This window comes from Heterodontus francisci, chromosome 5 (assembly GCF_036365525.1).
Source record: "Heterodontus francisci isolate sHetFra1 chromosome 5, sHetFra1.hap1, whole genome shotgun sequence".
Lineage (NCBI taxonomy): Eukaryota > Metazoa > Chordata > Chondrichthyes > Heterodontiformes > Heterodontidae > Heterodontus > Heterodontus francisci.
In genome coordinates, this window is record NC_090375.1 from 25,172,629 (window position 1) to 25,189,496 (window position 16,868).

Consider the following 16,868-nt stretch of genomic DNA (forward strand, 5'->3'; position numbering starts at 1 on the left):
TTAATTGAGGTGTACAAAATTATGAGGGGACTAGATAGGAAGGACCCATTTCCCCTAGCAGAGAAGTCAATTACCATGGGGCATGGATTTAAGGTGATTGGTGGAAGGATTAGAGGGGACACGAGGAAAAACTTTTTCACCCAGAGGGTGGTGGATGTCTGGAATTTGCTGCTCGGATCGGTGGTGGAGGCAGAAACCCTAAACTCATTTAAAAGGTACCTGGACCTGCACCTGAAGTGCTGTAACCGGCAAGGCTACGGACCTGGTGCTGGAAGGTGGGATTAGAATGGGTGGCTAGTTTTTTTTCTGCTGGCGCAGACACGATGGGCTCAATGGCCTCTTTCTGTGACATAACTTTTCTTCGGTTCTAAACAGCTGATGCTGCCCCTGCCACGTGATTGGGGTGGGGGTGGGGGTACTCTGCATATGATAATGAGCCTCTGGGCTTTTTTTTGCCTGCTGCCGGGAGCAGCGGCACGAAAACAAAATTCAGCATTTAGTAACTGTATATAGCAACAGTGTTCAGTACTACAATTTCTACAATATATTGGCGTTTGCCATTTATTATGTTTGTTAACCAGAATAACAGGCCAGAAATACAAGAGGAGCCTCCTATTAGCACCTACCTGTATATTAGTCACTAATGGCGTGTGTGGGGAGGGGGCACCATTCTAGCATGTAGACAGTTTAATCACACATTTCAGAGTTGCTTGTTTTGTTAAGATTTAAGTGGTTAATGGATGCATGAAAAATTTTATCTCTCTAAATAAAGCAGTCATGAATGTAGGTTTTACAGTACCTTCACAGTTTACTACTTTATTTACCCAACTATGTTCCAAAACAGAACCCACAGAGGAGTGCATTTAGTACACTGCGCACCTCCTTTAGTTAAAGGCTTAAGTCACTCACCTGATCTGATGGGGAGTAATCATTTTGTCGGACTTGGTCAATTCTGTCTAAAAAGCTGGAAGGAGAAAACAAAATACCAGTTTAATTCTTTGTTTTCCGTCTGAAACCAGAAAGCAAAACATGCATTTGATAATTTTTTTTTAATGAGACAGAGAACAGGCACAAATTATAAATAAACAATGCAACATAAATTCAACATAAACTCTAGGTCAGTCACTTGGAGCTTACCAATGCATTACTATTGATGACATAGAATCGACAGCACAGAAATAGGCCATTCAGTCTATGCTGATGTTTATGCTCCACATAAGTCTCCTCCCTCCCATTCACTGCAGGTGATGTTTGCAGCGACTGTATAACTGTGCAGTTACTGACTTAACCATGCAGCTGGGTGGGAAATTCTGCTCAGCCGATAGTTTAAGGAGGGTCCAATGAGGCTAGTGAATACAAAGAATCCAATAAAGTAAAAATTAAAAATCACAGCAGTCAGTCCATAGACTGATCATGCTGCTTCTAGTGTGTAGCACTTTGTTAGGCATGTTCTGATGAGGGTAAAACATGCTTCTTACAGATACGGACTGCCCTATGTATTTTCACCATTTTCTGCATTTATTTCAGAATTCCAGCATTTCCCATTAATTTTAAATAGTACATTAGTCTCAGGTGGGCTGACTCAGCTCTGATAAAGAACATCCAAAACATTAATCTTTCCTCTTTCAGATGCTGACTGACCTCCTCTACATTTCCTTTTGTTTCTCATTTCCATGCTGTCTTTCTTTTTGCCTTGATAACAGCCAAAGATTTGAATGAACACTTTCTCCATAGCAAGGTGTAATGCACCTTTAAGCCTTACTATTTTTATCTACCACAGGTGTCCTAGCTATGGCCAGGGGACCAGTTCTAACCATTGAGCCCCAGAACTCTATCTCACTAAGCCCAGACAACAGAAATATATTTGTGCTTCTACTTATTACTCACTGGCTGGGATATTGTGGGCCTAGAGGTTTGATGCACTCTGCAATGATAACTGCTTTAACCAGCCTTACCATGGCTTTATGGTTAAGGGTACCATCCTATGTGGCACCAAATCATATAGGTACAGAGTAGGGTTTGAGCCCTAGCCTGTGCTGTTGGCTGATTTCAGCTGGGGTCATGGTAGAGTTGCTACAATTGATCAACTGAGCCTCAAATTTAGGAAAGGGGGGAGAAGAATGAAACAGCCAGGGGTTTATCTTCTTGATTGCTATCTAGTGACCCCTGGTGCAAATGGATGTTGAATGAGACAGAATTGGGATTTTCCTTTGATACCATGTTTGAACAGTCCACCGGCATTAAATGGGTCAACGCATAACCGTGGTAATTTACAGCACAGAAGAGAGGCCATTCGGACTGTCATGCCTGCACTGGCTCTTTTAAAGAACAGTTGCGTTTAGATCTACACCCCAGCTTTTTATCCATAACCCTGAGAGTTCCTCATCCTCAAGTATTGGTCATAGAGTCAGAGAGATACAGCACTGAAACAGGCCCTTCGGCCCACCAAGTCTGTGCCGACCATCAACCACCCATTTATGCTAATCCTATATTAATCCCATATTCCTACTACATCCCCACCTTCCCTCAACTCTCCTACCACCTACCTATACTAGGGGCAATTTACAATGACCAATTTACCTATCAACCTGCAAGTCTTTGGCTGTGGGAGGAAACCGGAGCAGCCGGCGAAAACCCACATGGTCACAGGGAGAACTTGCAAACTCCGCACAGGCAGTACCCAGAACTGAACCCGGGTCGCTGGAGCTGTGAGGCTGCGGTGCTAACCACTACGCCACTGTGCCGCCCTGGTCCAACTCCCTTTTAAAATTATTAATGGAATCATGTTCTACCACCTTTCCAGGTAAAATCCTTTCTTCTTAACTCTCCTCTAGATCTTCTGCCAATGATTTTAAAATCACTGATTTGGAATCAATAACTGTAAGGCTTTTACACTTGTCGTGCCGTACACAGATTATACCTCTACGTGGCTATTATAGGTGACCATTTCATCAATACCTTAAAGTTTGTAAACACTGCCGCATTTGCCAAATTTAAAGACATTGTTGAGTTTTCCACCTCTTGTTCTGGAATTTTGTTTGTGCAGAAGTTCATATTGAAATGGTTCACAAACATTGTGATGTTCCCTTTAAATTCTTTCTTCAAAAAATTATTTCAAAACCTCACTAATTCAGTTTACCTCAGGTATCAGGAAGTGTACAAAGAGTCCAACAACCATTAGTTTACATCTAAAGAAAATTACTGTGATGCACTGCAAAGGATTACAACTTCATAAAGGGGTTTGTGTGACTGGAAAATAGGGAGAGTGGGCAAAAGAATTAAAACAATTCTTAATTTTTCATTCACTAATATTAGATCTTCTTGCACTATACATTGGGCCAAGAGGAAAAGCTTGTGACTTGATCCAGGGGTTTGGTCTGTGATAGAACTCGAGGAGGTGTGAACTGTGCAACTTTTGCTCGAAATCTTCCTTACTCCAGCTTGATGGAGAACCTATTTACTCTGCTGGGGTCCAGAAATATGGAGCATATCCTTCAAATTAAAGCTTGGCCATTCAGGGGCGACTTCAGGAACATAAGAACAAAAGAAATAGGAGCAGGAGTAGGCCATTCGGCCCTTCGAGCCTGCTCCATCATTTAACAAGACAATGGCTGATCTTTTACTTCAACTCCATCTTCCCATATTATCCCCACATCCTTTTATTCATTTAGTATTCAAAAATTTATCAGTCTCAGTCTTGAACATACTCAATGACCTGAACATCTCAGCAGCAGTCTGGGGTCAAGAACTCCAGTCACAATCCTTTGCGTGAAGAAATTTCTGCTTCTCTCAACTTCAAGTGGCCAGCCCCTTACTCTGAGACTGTGTCCCCTCGTTTCAGACACTTCAACAAGGGGAAACACCCTCTTAGCATCGTTTAAGAGACATCTTGACAAATATATGAATAGGAAGGGAATAGAGGGATATGGGCCCCGGAAGTGCAGAAGGTTTTAGTTTAGGCAGGCATCAAGATCGGCGCAGGCTTGGAGGGCCGAATGGCCTGTTCCTGTGCTGTACTGTTCTTTGTACCCTGTCAAGCCCCTTAAAAATTTTATATGTTTCAATGAGATCATTTCTCATTCTTCTAAACTCTAGGGAATATAGGCCTAGTCAATTCAATCTCTCCTCATTGGACAATCACTCCATATCAGGAATCAGTCGAGTGAACCGTTTAAAGCATCCTTAGACAAGGATACTAAACTGTACACACTACTTCAGGTGTGGTCTCACCAATGTCCTGTATAACTGCAGTAAAACTTCTTTACTTGTATGCTCTGATCCCTTTGTAACAAAAGCTAATATAATTTGCTTTCCTCATTGTTCACTGTACTTGTATGCTAACTTTCTGTAATTCAATGTACAAAGACACCCAGGTCCCTCTGAATACCAACACTTCCCAGTTTATCACCATTTAAAAAATGTTCTGCTGCTTCTATTCTTCCTACCAAATTGGATAACTTCACGCTTTTCCACTTTATATTCCATCCGCCATCTTCTTGCCCACTCACTTAACCTGTCCATAACCCTTTACAGCCTCTTTGCATCCCCTCACAGCTTACTTTCCCACCCAAATGTGCATCATCAGCAAACTTGGATACATTACATTTAGTTCTTTTATCCAAGTCATTGATATAGATTCTAAATAGCTGAGGCTCAAGCACTGATCCTTGCGGTACCCCACTAGTTACAGCCTGCTAACCTGGAAATGACCTGTTTATTCCTACTTTGTTTCCTGTCTGTTAACCAAATCTTAATCCCATGAGTCTAATTTTGTGTCATAACCTCTTGTGTGGAACCTTACTGAATGCTGTCTGAAAATTCAGAAATACTACATCCACTGGTCCCCCCTTATCTAGACTGCTAGTTACATCCACAAAAAAATATTAACAGATTTGTCAAACAGGATTTCCCTTTCATAAATCTACGCTGGCTCTGGCCAATCACATCATGATTTTCCTAGTACACAACTTTCCTAATAATAGATGCTAGGAAGCACTTTGTCACACAAAGGGCAGTGGAAATCTGGAACTCACTGTCCCCCAAAAAGCTGCTGAAGCTCGGAGTGACCAGTTGAAAATTCCAAAACTGAGAGTGATAGATTTTTGTCCGACAAGGGTATGAAGGGTTATGGAACCAAGGTAGATGGAGTTGAATACAGATCAGCCATGATCTAATTAAATGGTAGAAGAGGCTCGAGGGGCTGAATGGCCTGCTCCTGTTCTTAAGTTCCTCTGACACGAAAAATGGGAACTCAAAAGTGACGAGAGCATATCACCCTCTCACTACTCGAAGTAACTTACTGTGTTACACCACTGAGAGAAAAATTTAGAAACTATCCACAAATACAGCGACCATTCAGTAGTGTTACTCTGTTCAATAAACCGCAAACATCTGACAAAATAGTACATAAAATAACGAATTTTTTCTCACAAAAAAGCAGTTGTGGTGAATGCAACAAATGTGGTTTAAACTGCACAATATATTGAAAAATGAATCGAATTGCAAAATGTGGTGATCTTTGCTGTGATAATGCACCTTCAAATGTTAGTTAAGTGGCACTGTAATCTAGGTCCAGCTTCCTGTAACTTAGACTTTGATAAGTACAGACAATTGTAAAAGTAATCACGCTGACCACTCTCGACTGTGGACAACACCGAGAAACCCACCACATGCTGTGAAAAAGTTGCTGTTTAATGTTATAATGCACCAATTTCTCTAACATGGCTACACTAAGGAAGGGATCTGACAGCACAACGCTGAAAAATCAATTGAGGAGGAATGGCCATATACATAGCTTCATATAATAGCAGGTACATAAATGCACACGACTGTAACACAAATTAGTTTTACACAACTAACTATATGTTTGATAAATTACTGTTGTATAAAACAGTGAACACAATTTGTAACACAAACATGACAGCTTCCTATGATCACACACTTGCCAAGTAATTACACCCAATAAACCTTTGGTACTGAATGGATTATTTTAACTAATTGAGCAGTGAGCTGGATATTGCTGTCAGTTTACTTAAGTGTTTTAAAAATACAAAAAATGCTGGAACTATTTTGTGTTCAACCGGCAGAGGGCAACAGAGCACTTCTTATCTGAACTGTGTTTACTGTAAACCTGCTACATGTGGAGTTGCCTCTTTCAGATACAACACTAAATTATTAGCCATGTGACCCCAATTGCTTTAATCGTGTAATGTATTCTGAATTAGGAAATGTACAGGGCGAGGGGGGAAAAATTACCTTTAAATAAATGCAGGAGACAGAATTCTGGGTTGCCTTGAGTTTACGGAAGGTGGCGGTGAGGAAGCCATCAAGGAGGGAGTGGGATAGGTCAAGTCAGGAGAGACAAAGTGTGGATCAGGGTTTTTGGAGGCAGTGGCGTAAGGTACAGGAGGTAAGCAAAATTCCAGAGGTGGAAACAAGCAGTCCTGGATATAGAGTATGAGTTATGGGGTTTGATGCTAAGCACTGGGTCACAAAGACTGTACAGTTCAGTAGGGCCCAAGAGCTACGCTGAGAGGTGATACGTACACTTTAGGCCACATCAAATTTCAGCAACACTGACATTAATTCTTACAACAGATACACCTGTAGCTACACCAAAAGGAGGGAGGGGAGAAAATAAACAAAGGGCTGAATTTAGTGAGCCTGACCCGGAAATGGGTGCCGCTCCCATTTGTCACATGGATGGCCACCCCACTGCAATCATGTGGCTGGTGGCCATTTTACACAATCGATGCGCTGAGCCTTGCCTCCAATCATATGGCCGGGGCACGAGGCAAGCCGCTGAATAGAGTGTCAGGTGACTCCACAACATGTGCTGGCGCCATATTTAAAGCCCTGCTTGCATTCATTGCTGCTAACAGCTCAAAACCATGGCCTGTTTTGCATGACTCTGGACCACAACCCACCACCCTGCTGATGCTCCTAGACAGACACGCAGGATGACAGAGCCAAGATGCCTCCTTCTAGATTCTCCTCCAAGCTGCAAGGGAAAGGGGGGGGGGGCCTCTCTTCCCCAGTGATGGCAAGAAGAGGTCCTCCCACCTGACCAAGCAAGCCTCGATGGAGATCACTGAGGAGGTCAACAGCCCCCAAGGCATGGGTACAGTGCTGCAAGAGGGTCACTGGCTTCCTTCCTTCTGCCATGGTGGTGACTGCTCCATACCTCTCTCCTTTTTAGGGATTGCAAGTGGCTACACAGGAGGAAGCTGGACATGGGGAGGGAGGCACTGCAACTGCTGGTAGAGGGGGTTAGGTATCACCTCATCCTGACAGATGAATGGCTGCACCTCGACCACAGGCCACCTTCTTTCACAGCTCACCCTCATTAACTCCCCTGAGAGCGGAGGGCAGCATGAGCTATACAGGATATCACAATAGGGGACGAGGGGCTGACACTAGCAGAATTGTCACGTTGATCTCTATGTGAAGTATGAATATCTCCATCTTTCCAATTGCAGGCAAAGAGGGCCCACAACAGGATGGAGACATCCCGAACAGGTGGAGGCATTCTGGATCTTTAGTCTATCACCCCAGCTGAGGAAGAGGCATTAGAATTGGAAAGGACACAGGGTGGCTGTGACATATCAGATGGAGAGACTGGAGTTTCCAAGCAAGAGTTTAGGAAAGAGGCGAGGGCATTGGAGAGAGTACAGAGAAGACTCACAAGAATGGTTCCAGGGATGAGGTTAGGACTGTTTTCCTTGGAGAGGAGAAAGCTGAGAGGTGATTTGATAGAGGGATTCAAAGTTATGAGGGATTCAAAGTTATGAGGGGTCTGGGCAGAGTAGATAGAGAGAAACTGTTCCCACTAGTGAAAGGATCGAGAATGAGAGGGCACAGATTTAAAGTATTTGGTAAGAGAAGCAGAAGTGACATGAGGAAAAACATTTTCACACAGCGCGTGGCTCAGGTCTGGAATGCGCTGCCTGAGAATGTGGTGGAAAGAGGTTCAATTGAAGCATTCAAAAGGGAATTAGACTGCTATATGAAAAGGTAGACTGTGCAGGCTTACAGGGAGAAGGTGTGCTTCTGTGATACTTCTAAGACCCACATCACATGTGGTTGGCATGACGAGATCTGCACAGCCTAACCGACATGTTTGTGTTCTTTCATGCAGGTTGGCATTTGCAGGAGAGTCAGCCAGAAGGGGGCCAGATGTCCACCTCTGAGGAGGAGGAGGAGAAGTCAGAGGATGCTCCGTCCTATGACTCTTCTGCACCTTCCACCAGCGCAGATACTTTCACCTTGGTGGGTTTCTGCTCAGCTGTAGAATCAGAGTCACAAGCTGGTGAGAGCATCGCACACACGCCCAAGCAGCTGGCTGAGGCTGAGACAGCCGAAGCCGCTGACAGTCAGAGGAATGTGGGTGGCCAGGCCGAAGGTGAGCCCCAGGGTGATGACGATCCTCTGGTGTCAACAGCACAGGGCATGCTGGAGCTGCAGAGGGAGGTAAGGCAACATCTGGCAGAGATGCCCAAGGCAATGCGCAACCATCAGCGGACGGTAAGGAGTCCATTCATGCTACAAGTGCTGCCACGTCTCAGGCATGTGAGCGCATGGCTTCCTCCATCGAGAGGTTGGCGACCCTCATGGACAGCCAGATCCCATAGATGTGCACAGACCAGCACACCATCGCCTTGGCCATGAGCTCAACGCAACAGTGGCAAGACGAGAAAAGGATGAGGTTCCTGGAAACTTCTCCAGCTTCCTTGTCCTTCTCTGGTGAGCAGGGAGGTTCAAGTGAGCCTTGAAAGGGAGGAGGAGGAGAGGCTGACCTCCACATCTGGGTGCTTCCCTCAGGGACCTCCAATTGTGGACACCGGCTCCTCAACCCCTCCGCCAGTGAGTCCAACTCCAGCAGCCATGACACCTGAATCTCAGATTTGTTTCAGCACAGGAGGAAGCCATTCGGCCGTCGTGTCTGTGCCGGCTCTCTGAAAGAACAATTTATCTAGTGCCATTCCCCGGCCTTCTCCCCATAGCCCTGCACATTCTTCCTTTTCAGAGAACAATCCTCTTTATTGGTTTTTCTGTGAGTGGACATCAGGGTGGCTGGAAGTGGGTATTTATGAGATTGTCTCTTGTCTCCTTAGCATGTTGCTCAATCTGCCTGGCCTCCAGAGCAAGGGCTTCACCATCCAATGTGCTTGCTCCTCTCCCTCCTCTTCGTCGCTGGAGGAGTGTCACTCAGTCATCATGCAAGGCCTCCTCCCCACTGCAGTGCTAAACTGTGCAGAGCACAGCAGACAATCACGATGCACGCGATCATTACAGGGGCATATTGCAGGGCTCCACCAGATCGGTCGAGGCAACGGAATCTCATTTCAGCAGCCCAATGGCCTGCTCGATGGTCGCTCGGGTGGAGCTGAGGGAATTGTCGTACCTCTCCTCCGCTGCATTGCGAGGATTCCTCACAGGCACCAGAAGCCATGTCTTCAATGGGTTGCCCTTGTTCCCGGGAATCCAACCCTGAAGGCAAGTGGGGTGCCTGAACAGCTGTGGCACCTGGGACTGTTAAAGTATGTAGACATCGTGGCTGCTTCCTGGGAAGCAGGCACTCACCTGCAGGAAATGCTTTTGGTGGTTGCAGACCAGTTGAATGATGATGGAATGAAGACCTTCCTGTTGATGAAGGCGGCTGGCTGGTCCATTGGAGCTTTGATGGCCACATGCATGCAGTCTATCACACCTTGCATCTGGGGGAATAGGGCCATTGGATTCGGGGCTCTCGGCCTGACTGTCAGCGTCGGTTCAGTAGCGCACATAGTCACCGGCTCTCTTGAACAGTGTATTGGACACCTCCTTGAGGTAGCAGTTGTGATCAGTGCACCTACAGAGCGCTGTCGATGCAGAGCTGATCCTACCCCGGTAACTGAATTGTTGTGACTTCAACGGCAGAATCCCTGATGGCCCTCAATGCCTACCCTTGCCAACCACACATCACCCAAACGTTTGTTCACCTGATACAGCCACCCAAACCCAAGGCCCCCCCGCACGTCCCCAGAGACCCCCACCTCACTTGCAGAGCCCCCTCAAGATCCCAATCTGAGTATTTCCAGCATCTGTAGAACTTTGGTTTTACGAACATTCGGATTACGAGCAGAAGTAGGCCATTCAGCCTACTCAGCATGTCAGGCAGCATCTCTGGAGAGAGAAAAACAGAGTTAATGCTTAAGGTTGATGACCGCTCATCAGAAAAAGTGACCTCCACCCAGCTGCAAAAGCAGAGTGTTTTTCAACCATTTAGGACCAAAAGCTGTAGAGATTGACTCAGTCCTGTTACTGAGGTGAGCAGGTGAGTCTCTAACATAATTTTCTAGTATTAATTGGCCAAGTGCTACCGCTGGACAAATGATCTTGGCTGTGTTGCCAGCAGCCTGGCCTCACTGAGTCTGAATAAGATTAACCGGCTCATGCCACAGTAAGGGTTACGTGCTTTGCGGCTTTCGCTACCATTTGCTGAGATGCACACAACTACTTCCTGAAAAAGAAACATCTTGAATGTCAGACAAAAATATCTGTGTTGTGGTTAGTCGCTTCTCAGTGCCGTAATTTTGAAAAAAATATAGTTGCTATACAGTGTGGGTTTAGAAAATGTAAAAACTCTCGATGCTGCTGTAATGGGAGTGTAAGCAGTTTTACTGTGAGAGAATACAGCATTTCGGAACTATCAGAGCGGGGGGACTGGATGGCTCACTGTGTTTTAGCACACTGCCCTTCCACTTAAGACAACATAGGAACAGGAGGAGGCCATTTAGCCCCTCGAGCCTGTACCACCATTCAATAAGTTCATGGCTGATCTGTGACCTATACATCCAACTGTATTCCTTAATTCTTCTGGCTAAGAAAACTCGATCAATCTCACATTTAAAACTAACAACTGGCCTTGTATTAACTGCCATTTGCAGAAGAGAGTTCCAAACTTCTACTGCCCTTAGCATATAATAGTATTTCTGAACTTCACTCCTGAAAGGTCTGAGTCTAATTTTTAGGCTATGTCACCTAATCCAATCAGCAGAAATAGTTTCCCTCTATCTACCCTGTTTCCTCTTCATATCTTGAAAACGTCAATCAAATTACCCCAAACCTTCTAAAATCCAGGGAATGCAAACCTTGTTTGTGTCATCTCTCCTTTCAATTTAACTCTTGGAGTCCAGGTATCATTCTGGTAAATCTATGTTTCCCTCCTTCCAAGGTCAGTATATCCTTCTTAAGGTGTGATGCCCAGAACTGCTCACAGTTCTTCAGCTGCAGTGGAACCAGGGCTTTGTATAGCTGAAGCATGACCTCTACCCCCTCGTATTCTAGTCCTTCAGATAGAAAGCTAAGCATTCCATTAGCCTGTTTGTTTATTTTCTGTACCTGTCTATAGCACTTTAACAATCTATGTGCATGGATCTGAGTCTTTTTTGACCTCCATTGTTTCTAGATTTTTGCCAGTTAGAAAATACTCTGATATATTCTTCATAGGTTCAAAGTGGTGCCTACATTGAAATCTATTTGCCACTGGTTTGTTCATTCACTTAATCTATTAATTCCGCCTTGTAATTTCATGTGTCCCTCTACATTGCTTACAATACCGGCTCTCTTTGTGTCATCAGCAAACATGGACATCATATGTTAATAATAAATATTGTGAATAGTTGCGGCCCCAACACAGATCCATGTCGGACACCACTGGTCACATACTGCCAATTAAAGTACCTGCCCATTACTTTTACACTCTGTCTACAGCCTGTCAACCAATTTCCTATTCAGGACAATAATTTTTTTTTATTATTCATTCAAGGAATTTGGGCATCACTGGCTAGGCCAGCATTTATTACCCATCCCTAATTGCCCTGGAGAAGGTGGCGGTGAGTTGCCTTCTTGAACCACTGCAGACCATGTTGGGTAGTTGCACCAACAATGCTGTTAGATAGGGAGTTCCAGGATTTTGACCCAGCGACAGTGAAGGAACGGCAATATGGTTCCAAGTCAGGATGCTGTGTAGCTTGGAGGGGAACTTACAGGTGGTGGTGTTCCCATGCATCTACTGCCCTTGTCCTTCTAGGTGATGGAGGTTGCGGATTTGGAAGGTGCTGTCTAAGGAGCCTTGGTGCGTTGCTGCAGTGCATCTTGTAGATGGTACACACTGCTGCCACTGTGCGTTGGTGGTGAAGGGAATGAATGTTGAAGGTGGTGGATGGGGTGCCAATCAAGCAGGCTGCTTTGTCCTGGATGCTGTCAAGCTTCTTGAGTGTTGTTGGAGCTGCACCCACTCCTGACTTGTGCATTGCAGATGGTGGACAGGCTTTGTGGAGTCAGATGGTGAGTTACTCGCTGCAGGATTCCCAGCCTCTGACCTGCTCTTGTAGCCACAGCATTTATGCGGCTGGTCCAGTTCAGTTTCTGGTCAATGGTAACCCTCAGGATGTTGACTGTAGGGGATTCAGCGATGGTAATGCCATTGAACATTAAGGGGAGATGGTTAAATTCTTTCTTGTTGGAGATGGTCATTGCCTGGCACTTGTGTGGCATGAATGCTACTTGCCACTTATCAGCCCAAGCCTGGATATTGTCCAGGTCTTCTGCGTCTGAACACAGGCTGCTTCATTATCTGAGGAGTTCTGAATGGTGCTGAACATTGTGCAATCATCGGTGAGCATACTCACTTCTGATCTTATGATGGAGGGAAGGTCACTGACGAAGCAGCTGAAGATAGTTGGACTTAGGACGCTACCCCGAGGAACTCTTGCAGTGATGTCCTGGTTCTGAGATGATTGACCTCCAACAACCACAATCATCTTCCTTTGTGCTAGGTATGACTCCAAACAGTGGAGTTTCTTCCCGATTCCCATAGACTCCAGTTTTGCTAGGAGTCCTTGATGCCATACTGAGTAAAATGTTGCCTTGAAGTCATGGGCAGTCACTCTCACCTCACCTCTGGAGTTTAGCTCTTTTGTCCATGTTTGAACAAAGCCTGTAACGAGGTTAGGAGCTGAGCGGTCCTGGCAGAACCCAACCTGAGCGTCACTGAGCAGGTTACTGTTGAGTCAGTGCCACCTGACAGCACTCTCAACAACCCCTTCCATCACTTTGCTGATGATTGATAATAGACCGATAGGGTGGTAACTGGCCGAGTTGGATTTGTCTTGCACTTTGTGTACAGGACATGCTTGGGCAATTTTCCACATTGTCGGGTAGGTGCCAGTGTTGTAGTTGTACTGGAATGGCTTGGCTAGGGGTGTGGCTAGTTCTGGAGCACAAGTCTTCAGCTCTATTGCCGGAATGTTGTCAGGGACCATAGCCTTTGCAGCATCCAGTGCCTTCAGTCATTTGTGGATATCACGTGGAGTGAACTGAATAGGCTGAAGACTGGCATGTGCGATGCTGGGGAGCTCAGGAGGAGGCCGAGATGGATCATCCACTCGGCACTTCTGGCTGAAGATGGTTGTAAATTCTTCAGCCTTATCTTTTGCACTGATGTGCTGGACTCTCCTGAGGATGGGGATATTTGTGGAGCCTCCAACTCCTGTTAGTTGTTTATTTGTCCACCACCATTCACGACTGGATGTGGCAGGATTGCAGAGCTTAGATCTGATCCATTGGTTGTGGGATCGCTTAGCTCTGTCTATCACCTGCTATTTCCGCTGTTTGGCATGCAAGTAGTCCTGTGTTGTAGCTTCACCAGGCTGATATCTCATTTTGAGGTATGCCTGGTGTTGCTCCTGACATGCCCTCCTGTACTCTTCATTGAACATTGAATCAACTGCCTTCAATTTCATGAGTTTCAACTTTAGGCACGAGTTTGGATCAGACCAAACCAAGAATCAAAGTCACTCCTCTCTGCTGGCTGAAAGTGAGTTTGATTATTCTCAACCCAGGTTTTCAACACTCTACTGGCTGGCCTCTGTAAACTTCAGCTCAAAACCCTGGTGTCCTTATCCTAACTTGTGCCAAGTTCCATTCACCCATTACCCCTGTACTTGCTGACCTACTGGCTCCCGGTCAGGTAACGACCGATTTTAAAATTCTCATCCTTGTTTTCAAATCCCTCCATGGCCTTGCCCCTTCCTATCTCAGTAACCTCCTCCAGACCTACAACCCTCTGAGATCTCCTGTGAAGAGCCCTATGTTAAAGGGGCCATACAAATGCAAATCGTTGTTGTTTTAGTGGGCACACAACACAAAACATCACGTAAATTCTGCATGAATTAACATTGTTACATCAGGGCTATCAGACTGTACTGTGTGGGTAACCTTCCTGTCATACTCCCAGTGCTTCCTTCCTGCTCAGTCCAGAGTTTGACCCCCATCTGTCAGCCAAACCGAACTCCGCCACGAGGTGCAAGGCATTGTGTTCTGCAGAACTGTGGTTCCCTACCATCAGATCCTACTTGCATCTGTGACTCCTCTGGCACCATGAGGATAATGAAGGAATGAAGGAATGCCATACATCTAAAGAGAGGTCAGTGGGGTGGGGAGAAAGGGCTGAACAGGAAAAAGCAAATGGGATAACTAACTTCTAGAATGTACAGCACAGAAACAGGCTTTAGCCCCCTTATGCTGGTGTGGATGCTCCACATTAGCCTCCTCCTACCTTACTTCATCTAACCCTATCAGCATAACCTATTCCTTTGCCCTCCTCTGTGTACTTATCTAGCTTCTCCTTAAATGTGTCTTTCAGCACTGCAAATGACTCTTGGCAAGTACTGCCATGACTATCTCCCTCCCACCTAGTGCATATCACATTCTTTTCTTGGCGAGTTTCCAGCCCCATACCACAAACAGACCAGCCCTCCAGCTCTGCACCTCTGATAAGGGCAAGCAGGCCCCGCTCCATCAAGTTTACTGCTTGTTTCTTGGAAGTGGCTGCAACCCTGTTCCCAAGCCTCCTGCTACCTCCAGTGCCACCACTGCCTTAAGCAGCAGCAGGTTTCATCATCTGCTCCTGTACACCTGGCTGCTCCTTCACGGTGTGGCTGACTCCTACCTGCCCTCTGAAATGGCCGAGCAAAGCACTCAGTTGTATAAAACCACTACAGTAAAGTCAAAGAAGAATAAAACTGGACGGACCACCCAGCATCGGCCTAGGCACCGGAGGCGACAATGACAGACCCTGCCCTGTTGACCCTGCAAAGTCCTCCTTACTATCATCTGGGGGATTGTGCCAAAATTAGGAGAGCTGCCCCACAGACTAGTCAAGCAACAGCCTGACACAGTCATACTCATGGAATCATACCTTACAGACAATGTCCCAGACTCCACCATCACCATCCCTGGCTTTTCCTGTCCCATCTGCAGGGCAGACCCAACAGAAGGCTGAGGGGAGATACGAATGAGGTATACAAAATTATGAGGGATTTTGATAGGTTAGATAGGTAGAAACTTTTTCCCCTAGTGGACAGATCAATAACCAGGGGGCATACATTTAAGGTAAGGGGCAGGAGGTTTAGAGGGGATTTGAAGAAAAAATTTTTCACCCAGAGGGTGGTTGGAATCTGAAACACACTGCCTGAAGAGGTGGTAGAGGCAGGAACCCTCACAACATTTAAGTAGTATTTAGATGAGCACTTGAAACGCCATAGCATACAAGGCTACGGGCCAAGTGCTGGAAAATGGGATTAGAATAGTTAAGTGCTTGATGGCCGGCACAGACACGATGGGCCGAAGGAAGGGTCTGTTTCTGTGCTTTATTACTCTATGACGCTAGGTGGCAGCACAGTGATATACAGTCGGGAGGGAGTTGCCCTGGGAGTCCTCAACATTGACTCTGGATCCTATGAAGTCACACGGCATCAGGTCTAACATGCGCAAGGAAACCTCCTTCTGTTCACCCCCTACCGCCCTCCCTCAGCTGATGAATCAGTACTCCTCCATGTTGAACATCACATGGAAGAGGCAATGAGGGTAACCAGAGCACAGAATGTACTCTTGGTGGGGGGACTTCAACATTCATCACCAAGAGTGTCTTTGACTGAGCTAGCCGAGTCCTGAAAGACTGGGCCTATGCCAACTGGTGAGAGAACCACCATGAGGAAAAAAATCTACTTGACCTCATCCTCACAAATTTACCTGTCGCAGATACATTGCTCCATGACAGAATTGGTAGGAGTGACCACCGCACAATCCTGCTTACAACGTATGAATTAGGAGCAGGAGTAGGCCACTCGGCCCCTCGAGCCTGCTCCACCATTCAATAAGATCATGGCTGATCTGATTGTTAACTTGACTCCACATTCCCGCCTACCCCCAATAACCTTACACCCCGTTGTGGAGACGAAGTCCTGTCTTCACACAGAGGACACCCTCTATCGAGTTGTGTGGCTCTACCACTGTGTTAAATGTGATAGATGCAGAATAGATCTAGCAGCTCAAAACTGGACATCCATGAGGCGTTGTGGGCTATCAGCAGCAGCAGAATGTATTCAACCACAATCTGTAACCTCATGGCCCAGCAAACAATTACCATTAAGCCAGGTGATCAACCCTAGTTCAATGAAGAGTAAGCAGAGCATGCCAAGAGCAACACCAGTCATACTTAAAAGTGAGGTGCCAGTGAGAAGCTACAACACAGGATTACTTGCACGCTAAATAACGGAAGCAGCATGTGATAGATAAAGCCAAGTAATCCCACAACCAACGGCTCAGATCTAAGCTCTGCAGACCTGCCACATCCAGTCGTGAATGGTGATGGATAATTAAACTACTAACAGAAGGAGGAGGCTCCAAAAACATCCCCATCCTCAATGATGGAGGTGCCCAGCACGCCAGTGCAAAAGACAAGGCTGAAGCATTTGCATCCATCTTCAGTCAGAAGTGGCAAGTGGATAATCCAGCTTGGCCTTCTCCTGAGGTGCCCAACA

At 45.9% G+C, this 16,868-nt stretch overlaps 1 protein-coding gene across 4 annotated transcripts in view; it reads right to left on the bottom strand.

Annotated features, from left to right (window-relative positions):
* The window catches only part of LOC137369778 (guanine nucleotide-binding protein G(s) subunit alpha), a 709,287-nt gene that overhangs the window by 35,682 nt on the left and 656,737 nt on the right, over window positions 1-16,868 (bottom strand). For all 4 annotated transcript variants that reach the window (XM_068031231.1, XM_068031233.1, XM_068031234.1 and 1 more), the window contains exon 6: window positions 910-964. In XM_068031231.1, the coding sequence (XP_067887332.1) occupies window positions 910-964 (55 nt within the window). The remainder of the gene's footprint in view (window positions 1-909; window positions 965-16,868) is intronic.